We start from the raw sequence: 8,967 nt of genomic DNA, 5'->3' as shown, positions 1-8,967 counted from the left end.
CCCACACACAAGGTGTGGGGATACCATCTCCAATGGTGGTAATGACACTAATGGTGACAATTAGTTAATGTTGTCTTGAAAAAGCCTTTTCACCCAAATCTTAAGCTTTTGATAGTCACTGAAAGTCCTCATGAATGCAGATACTATACCAATTAATTTCACTTTTACTTTACATTTTGATAAGTTTAACATAAATTTAACAGCTTTTATGAAGAAAAAAAATAAAGCAGCCAGCAAAACTTTCACCCATTTTTCTTCTTATTTTTGTTTGCATTTGTACTTGTCAATTGAATATTCATGAAGTAAATGAAATTGTTACTTCCAATGAAGGGTGGAGAACTCGGATCTCGGAGAGATCTCGTTTGGACATTATTGGAAAAATCTCGGCATCTCGGAAATATCTCGGACGTTGACTTACGTTGACTTTTATGGCCTTTTAATATAAATATATATTTATAAATAAATATATGTATATTCAAATACATTTTTACGCGATTTTACGAGAAAATTCGAGAAATGGGCAACAAAATCTGAGAAATTACAATATTACATGAGAAAATCCGAGATATGAGCGAGAAATCCGAGAAATCGTGGTATTGACCAAGTTTGACACCATTGACCGATAAATCTTGGGAGATGGACATCTCGTCTCGGTTGCCTTCCAAAAATGAGATCTCAGGGAGATCTCGGTGAGAAATAAGGAGATTTACAACACTGCTTTCAATATGCATCTAATATTATCCTATAGCTATACAGGTATAATCTACGAACATCACAGTACTTGGAAAAACTGATGAAGGGACCGATTAGAGAAAAATAAGACGAAAATCTGATGCCAAAACGATTACATTTAAAATTCAGAAAATATGTAACAACAATGAGATGATCCTTGACATTGTCAATTGAGTATTCATATGTACAAGACCAAAATTAGATTAATTAGTTTCTGTTTTGCATTAACATTTGCTTCTGCAAATCAATGATACCACATAGAATCATGCACACGTTATGAGATCTATTTCATAGGAAGATCTTGATAAATACTTACATACATAAATTAAATATGCATTTTATGATGAGCAGATCATACATACTCATAATCATTGAGGTCTATCTTTGTTTGTTCCGTTTTTCAGGTAATCCGATGAATAATTCTGTTTCCACATCAGAAATTTCTTCACATTCCGCAATTTGTACAATCGCTCCTTGTCTTTCTATATTTTCTTTGGTTTGTATTATACACTGTCACACAATTAAATTCAAGTTTGTTAATTACCTCATTTTGTTTTTAATCCAATAACTACGATCTGGTTCCTCTTAGAAGTAACTAATACATATGCGTGACAAAGTTCGCTCTAGTAAGAATTTGCCGAACTTATAATTTAGATATAAGTAAAAAAAAAAAAACTTACCTCTACATTTAGCATCGCATTTTGAGAAGCTAGCAGTTTCTCCTGCCAAATTTCAGATGAAGAAATAGATATTTGTGTTGCTTTTATTTATGTGATAAAAAAACTAGAAAGGATGAAATTATTTACATAACTATTGTAATATGATCCTATCTTAAAGTTCAATAAAATATACCATAATTAGATACTCATCATTTTATCCAATTAGTCAAGCAGAATACTTTCAACAAAACAAACAATATTGACAGTTGTTAGTGCATTAAACATGAAGATTGTACCTTTGCTTTTAGTTCCTCAATCTGTTCAGTGTAAAGTTGCATCTGAAACACCATAAAAATCATATTAATTAATTAAGTAAAAGACTTTCAACTTCAACTAAACCTGAACTCGCTCTTTATAGTGAAATTTGTTTTTTTTTTTAATCGTAAAAATGTAACCTTTCTAGCTCGAATGATGCATGCGCTTCTCTGAAGCATATGTTCAATTTCTTGTAGTTCCTCAAATGTGCTTGATCCTAAACCTTCTCCCAAAAGTTTTCTGTTAATTAATTCAAAGATGTTAAAAAGTCTTTTTTTTAACATCTCTTTATCCGTCGAATAGAGAGAGGGATGACTTTCTCTACTCTTGTGAGTGTTTCACTCGGGGTGGAGAAATGATTTCTCTCTTTTCTAGGATAGAGGAAGGGTTGTCTACGTCTCACCTCCCCCATACCTCACACATGTGGGATGGGCATGTTGTTGTTGTTGTTGTTAAAAAGTCTTTTTTTTTATTCACATTCATAACACAAAATTCAAACCTTTTTGCGAGTTCAAGGGCCTCTATCTTCTTTGCCATGCTTTCTGTTTCATCCTTTAAATGCTGCCACTGATGAAATTACTATATTAGGTGCACGCGGGTGTTGCAAACAACGTCTAGGAAATTAAAAAATTAGAATGCCAAGTGACTGTAACATTAACAATATCAACTTTAGTAGCAATTAAATTAAAATTATATCAAAGGTTTGATGTCCAAGTGCAACCAACATCAAGAAGCTCAAATTCAAGATCAAGTCAAGTATTCATCAAGTTTAGTATTTCATGTTTAGGGTTCAATTTGTGAGTATTACAAGTAATATTATCAAAATATGGCATCAATTTCAGGCTTAAATTTGAAGCTGATCAATCAATGAAAGTTTACTTATAGAAACATATGTATTTGTAAGATAGATTGAAACCTGAGAATCTTCAACACAGGAAGAGTTGTCAGTTTGAACATCTTTCACGTGATTTTTATAGCGTTGAATAGTTTCCTCCATACTGAACAAATTTAGAACGCGAAAGTTAGGTTGTACGTAAATAACTATTGTCTAAAAATCTTCATGCTTGAAATACAATACAATACAATACAATACAATACAATACAATACAAGTGATGTGTGATACTATAATGCCCATAGGACATACTGTACAAACTATCTGAAAATGCTAGATAGAGAATTTCACTAGATAAAAAATCATTGTTTACTGATATGATAAATTAACAGGCGCATAAGTGTTATTCGCAATGGCTAAGTATTAGTGTTGCAGTCCTACTGTAATTGAATCAAATTATTAATTATCAGCCATGGTAATAGATACATGAAACAAAGTATTAATACTAATATCAGTAATTCTGGGTCAAACTTATATACAGCTATTGCAAAGCATATATGCAAACGAATATAGTAGGCAAAAATATATACATTAATCTGGAGATTAGATAACAACACTAAAGATATTAAATATGCCCATTTTTTCTATAAAAATTGCCGGGTTAGTACAATCTACCTTTGTTTGACAGGGTTTTAGCTATGTTTAAAAATTTCTTGATTAATACAATCATAAGATTGATTTGGTGCAAAATATCTGTATATAACATGACTCGAATGTATTATTTTTTTCTTTTAATATATCATGTACTCGATCTGTACTATATAATTATTACAGTACTACTCAAATTAGTAATTTATTATATAGTACATAAATAATATAATTAATATTGTACTATGATCATATATATATATTTAGAAGTTGATTCTTTTATGGCAAAATCAGAAGAAAAGCAAAAGCTGATTGCTTTCTGCATATATATAAATATGTAGAAAAAGAAGTTGGAATATATGAAACAGACCACTTCATGTTATAAGCTCTTGGAACATGCTTGGCAAAGAGGAGTTGTGTTTGTACATCTTTTATGGGTTATCACAATATTTCATATATGAACAAAGACAACATAAAAAAACCACACTATAAATAATACTATATGAATTTTTGTCAGAAGTTTTTCATGATTAAATTAATTCAATTTCAGTTAATATGTAAAAGACTAATTGAAATGTAATATGATTCCATGTAAGGATCTTAAAGGATGGTTAATTTCAGTCTGTGCTATTCGATCTCTATAGAGCGAGACATGTAGATCTACAGACCGTACATAAGCGTATTAACTTAATTAATTGATCTTAAAAAATACGGAGTAGATTAAAAGTTCAAAATAGATTAGAAGTTTGTGGAACTTAAACCATGATACATTAACATTGTTACATATTTTTGAAAACCTTAAAAGAAAAGAAATTAAACGGTTAAGATTTTAATTAGATCTAAAACATTTCTTCTCTTTTTTTACAGTAAATGATATTTTATATAAGATAATCTTCTAAAGAAGTTAGAAAAAGAGATATTACATGGAAAAAGAAGTTCTGAATTACAAATTAATTCTTTCTATCTAAGATTGTGTTTCCATCTTCCCCCTACTAGAAATCCAAGTGAAGCAAAGAAGCTTGATATCGTCACATAGTACGTCACTTGTCTTGGTTTTTAAATAAAAAAAGTGGTCTCAGTACGATATCTCCATAAAACCCAAATGGTAGATTGAACCGCTAATCAAAGATTAATTACGGGACCATAACCGGATTAGAGATTAGATTGAAAGTTGTAATCACATCTTCCATTGATCACCAAGTAAAAACCTTTTTTCATACATCATGTACCTTTAATTAGTCACTATATATATTCCCCGAAATAAATGAAATTATGTTTTTTGACTCTCCTCACAAACTACACCTAGTAACTAAGATGGATTTTAATACCTCTAAGTGATAGTGATTTCTTGTTATATACCCTTTGGACAAGGAGGGGAAGAAGAAAGAAACCCTAATATTAATAGTTTAAAAATAGAGAAAGATCAAATTAAAGAACACATGTTTGATTTAGATGGTATATGTATGTATATGCATGAAGAAAATGAAAAAGAAAGAAAAGCCCACTAGTTTCAATTAATCAAGAATCATAAATGAATGAAAAAGATGAAACCTTGAACTTGCAAATTCACAAAGCTTTCCTCTTGGTGAGAAAATAACCAAAGCAACTTCAGCATCACAAAGCACAGAAAGCTCAAAAGCTTTCTTCAACAAACCATTTCTTCTTTTGGAGAAAGTAACTTGTCTACTTGTAGCATTCTCTATCCTCTTCATTTGAGTCTTTCCTCGCACCATCTTAATTATGTTTCTTGAAATTCACCTAATATTTCATGAACAAAGAACCAATAAACCATATTAACTATATATCATTAGAACACATATTAAGATTCATTAATAACACAACCCTAAAAGTATTAGCTTGTTAATGAAGCAAAAATAGAAGTTTTTTCAAGTGCTAAAAAGTTGCAATAGAACAAAAAAAGATGCAAACTATGTTGCTAAATTTAGGATTTTCTATAAGGAGATATGTCTAGAAAGAAAAGGAACTAACAAGGGAAGCAAAGTTCCAATTGGTGTTCTTTGTAGTCAGAAAGAGTGTATGTATGAGAGAGAGAGAGAGAGAGAGAGAGAGAGAGAGAGAGAGAAATGTGTGTAAAATTTGTAGAGAGTAAAGTGTGATTGGGGAGGAAAAATAGGCCTTACCATATAGGCTAATAAACAAATATTTGATAAAGTGCATTATTTATTGGTTGATTAATCTCCTCAAACTTTAAAAAAGAAAGATGATTACAAACTAAACACATCCAATTCAATGCCAATAATATTTTTTAGTTGGTAATTTACAAATGTAATGCACTCTTTACAAGTTTATTGACTATGGCCCCAAAAGTCAATAATATACAACATGCAAAGAAGATAAATCCTTTATTAATGTAAACCACCTACACCTTTCATTAATCATTATGATTATTATTATCATTTAAAATATGAATTGAAGTCCTAATCATCCACGACATTTTATATCTTATATCTTAAATCTTTTAAATATGATCTCATAAATTAGTATAAGCAAAGTTCCTAAAATATCATCAATGAACTAGCTAGGATGATATTTCGTGCCAACTTGTTTTACATGATGTATGGTAGCTGAATTTTGTACGACTACATATTATTGGATCAAGATTTCTCACAACTGATTTCCATCAATTGTTATCGATGAATAATTACACAACTTGGACATTAATACAAATATCGGAATGATTTTTATAAAGAAAAATGCAAGCAGCTGTTTCACTTGGAAGCTGATGAAGACACGCGGGTACGAGACAGACTCATTTGAACTGAGCAGGGGTATACAACAAATTGGAATTGGAGACGTTCAATTTCGGGACGTGCACTTTCTGAGTTTGATGCACTACTTGAACTATTAAATACATATGTTAAACGGGACAAGGCTGTGGATTCTTGGGTCAGCTGGAACTTAGCTACAAACGGGTCTTTCTCAATGTAAAAACTGGCGGATCTCATCAACAACAAATCTATCGGTAATAGAACTACTTTGCAAGGCGAGTTCTTGAAAAATAATCTTTTTCTTTTTTCTTTCTTTGTTTTTTTTTTTTTTTTTGAAAAGCCAACTTATATTAAAGAAAAAGCCAAAGAAGGGTCCGAAGACCGTATACAATATCTTGACATTTGCCTAATCTAGACAATCATGTACAAATAAAACTCAACTATAATGAGAACTAACTCGAATAAATACTAAACAATGCTATACAATAAAACTATGGTATGACTCGTATGGTTAATATTTTGTTCAGGAAAAAGCCTTTATCTAACGAGATTCGCCAAGGGAAGGAGCAACTTGAACACACAAGCAGGAATAGAAGTCAAATTACAGTACTGTAACACAACAGCGAAAAATCAAATGACCCTACTCCTCTTAGTCCCGACCAAGACGAAAAACGAAAGAATCCGGCATAAAAAACCTGAACATTAACCAATACCAACTTTTGTAATGTTAGCGTCAAACCATCTCGGATTGGTTATCCATTATAGCCAAACTAAATTGCCTTTCTTCCAACGGCTATTTATCCACTCGAAGCTCTTGGATTGGATTTCGGACACGATTTTTGATGTGTTAAGATGCTTTTTTTCCAAATACGCGATCGTTTTGATTTAGCCAAATGTAATAGCTAGTGATCCATACAACCGATTGCCAAAGAGAGTTGCCAAGATTTGTGTTAAGTTGTGGGTTCGAAGCATTAGCAATATCAGATAAGCACGAGATGTGTAGGAGGTCTAGATTCCTCCATTTCTGAATTTAGTTCCAAATGTCAATGGAATTTGAGCACTTTAAAATACAGTGAAGGAGAGTTTCAATGTCATCATCGCATACCGAGCACCGGACAGTGTGAAGATCAATACCCTTTTTATCAAGTTCTGTTCGAACGGAGAGCTTATTTTGTTTTGCCCTCCAAATAAAAATTCCAACTTTTTGTGGAACAAATGAGTTTAGAACAGTTGGATTATTCGAACCAATAGAAGTAGCAGTAGCGAATTCAATAATTGCATGAAATTATCTGTGATAAACTTGCCATTTGGGCTATGTTTCCAGGCCCAACTTGGAGAACAATTGTTTGAAAAGGTGTAGCGTTCGATAGAATCTGTGATGGATTGCAACTCGTCAACAGTCCTCCATTTGGACAGAGAGCTCTAGGACCAGGAGAAAATAGTGCCAGAATCTGTTTTGGTTACACGATCCAAAATTGAGACATCTTTATCCACTTCTAATCTAAAAAGCCTTGGGTATATATCTCAAAAAGCTCTATCACCAATCTACTTATCTTTTCAAAAGCGTGTGTCGGCACCATTCCCTACATCTTTGACAAATGCATTAGCAATATTGCACCCTAACTTATTTAGGGTGTCTTCGATATTGATGATATATAACCAAGTTCGACCCGAAAATTGTTTCAAATTAATAACGGGTGAGTGAGAAAAACAACCCAACCCACCATTATCACCATAGATACTTTTTATAATTCGAACCCAAAAAGTATTTTCGTTAGTTAAAAAACGCCACCACCATTTTGATAATAAGGTATGATTTTTTAATTTTAAAGAATTGACATTTAAACCACCGAATTCGTATGGTAAAAGTATTTGGTCCCGTTTGACCCACGCCATTTTTTTCTCATCATAGGACCCTCCCAAAAAAGAAATCACATCTCAATTTTTCTAATTAATTTAGAGCACGTACTGGGGCTTTAAATAGTGAGATATAATATTGTGGAAGGCTACTTAGGACCGCTTTAATGAGGGTTAAACGACCGCCATAAGAGATAGATTTTGCCTTCCAATTGGAAATCCGTTTTTTAAATTTATCAAAGATGGGAGCCCAATTTTTATAATTTTTTAAATTAGCACCGATTGGAAGACCAATATAATTAAACGGAAAGGAACCTTCTTTACACCCGAACCAATTGGCAATATTAGTTAGTTCCACATTTGACGTACCGATTCCATACACACAACTTTTATTAAGATTAATTTTTAGACCCGATAAATCTTCAAAGCGTTTAAGGATTATCAAAATATTTCTAACTTCACTTTTATTCCATTTGCCGAAAATGATAGTGTCATCCGCATATTGAAGATGTGATACGATAACTTTATCATTTCCGACCTCGACACCATTAATTATTTTTTTGTGAGTTGCAACTTTAAGGAGGTGGTTTAATCCTTCACCCGCAAGGATGAAAAGGAAAGGAGAAAGAGGATCTCCTTGCCTTACTCCTCTCTTGGAAAAGAATTGGTCGGGTGGTGATCCGTTTACAAGGACCGAGATTCAAGTGGAAGTTAGACATGATTTTATCCAATTAACCCATTAAGACCCGAAACCCATTGATTTCATAATAAAGCAAAGGAAATCCCAATCTAAGACAATCAAAATCTTTTTTAAAATTAACTTTAAATATAAAACTCTTTTGATTTCTAGATTTGAGATCATCGATAGATTCAAGATCGAGCAATTAACACGCCATCTAAAATATATCTACTGGAAATAAAAGCGGTTTGCTCATCACCTATTAGCCTCAGGATGAATTTTCTAATTCTATTTGCAAGAAATTTTGAAAGAATTTTGTAATAACTACCAATGTGGCTAATAGGTCGATAATTAGAAAAGTTGAGAGGGTCATTAACCTTTGGGATGAGAGTGATGAAGGACGCATTGCACCCGTTTGAAATTTTCCCCGATTCCCAAAACCAATTGATAGCCTTTAAAAGAACTTCTTTAATAATATCCCAGAATTTTGTGTAGAATAGGATATTGAACCCGTC

At 32.2% G+C, this 8,967-nt stretch overlaps 1 protein-coding gene across 2 annotated transcripts; it reads right to left on the bottom strand.

Moving 5' to 3' along the window:
- Positions 1-893: 893 nt before the first annotated feature.
- LOC139897183 (MADS-box protein SOC1-like) lies at positions 894-5,302 on the bottom strand. 2 transcript variants are annotated; one of them, XM_071879856.1, is made up of 8 exons: positions 5,177-5,302; positions 4,739-4,945; positions 2,623-2,704; positions 2,206-2,273; positions 1,847-1,946; positions 1,688-1,729; positions 1,413-1,454; positions 894-1,242 (listed from the first exon to the last, which is right to left on the bottom strand). In XM_071879856.1, exons 2-8 carry the CDS (start codon positions 4,918-4,920, stop codon positions 1,111-1,113), a joined length of 648 nt encoding a protein of 215 aa, XP_071735957.1. In that variant the 5' UTR covers positions 4,921-4,945; positions 5,177-5,302; the 3' UTR covers positions 894-1,110. The 2 variants fall into 2 exon arrangements, with proteins under 2 accessions (XP_071735957.1, XP_071735958.1); XM_071879857.1 differs by lacking the exon at positions 1,413-1,454.
- Positions 5,303-8,967: the final 3,665 nt, after the last annotated feature.

This window comes from Rutidosis leptorrhynchoides, chromosome 3 (assembly GCF_046630445.1).
Source record: "Rutidosis leptorrhynchoides isolate AG116_Rl617_1_P2 chromosome 3, CSIRO_AGI_Rlap_v1, whole genome shotgun sequence".
In the NCBI taxonomy this organism is placed as follows: domain Eukaryota; kingdom Viridiplantae; phylum Streptophyta; class Magnoliopsida; order Asterales; family Asteraceae; genus Rutidosis; species Rutidosis leptorrhynchoides.
This window is presented reverse-complemented; position numbering and strand designations above follow the sequence as displayed.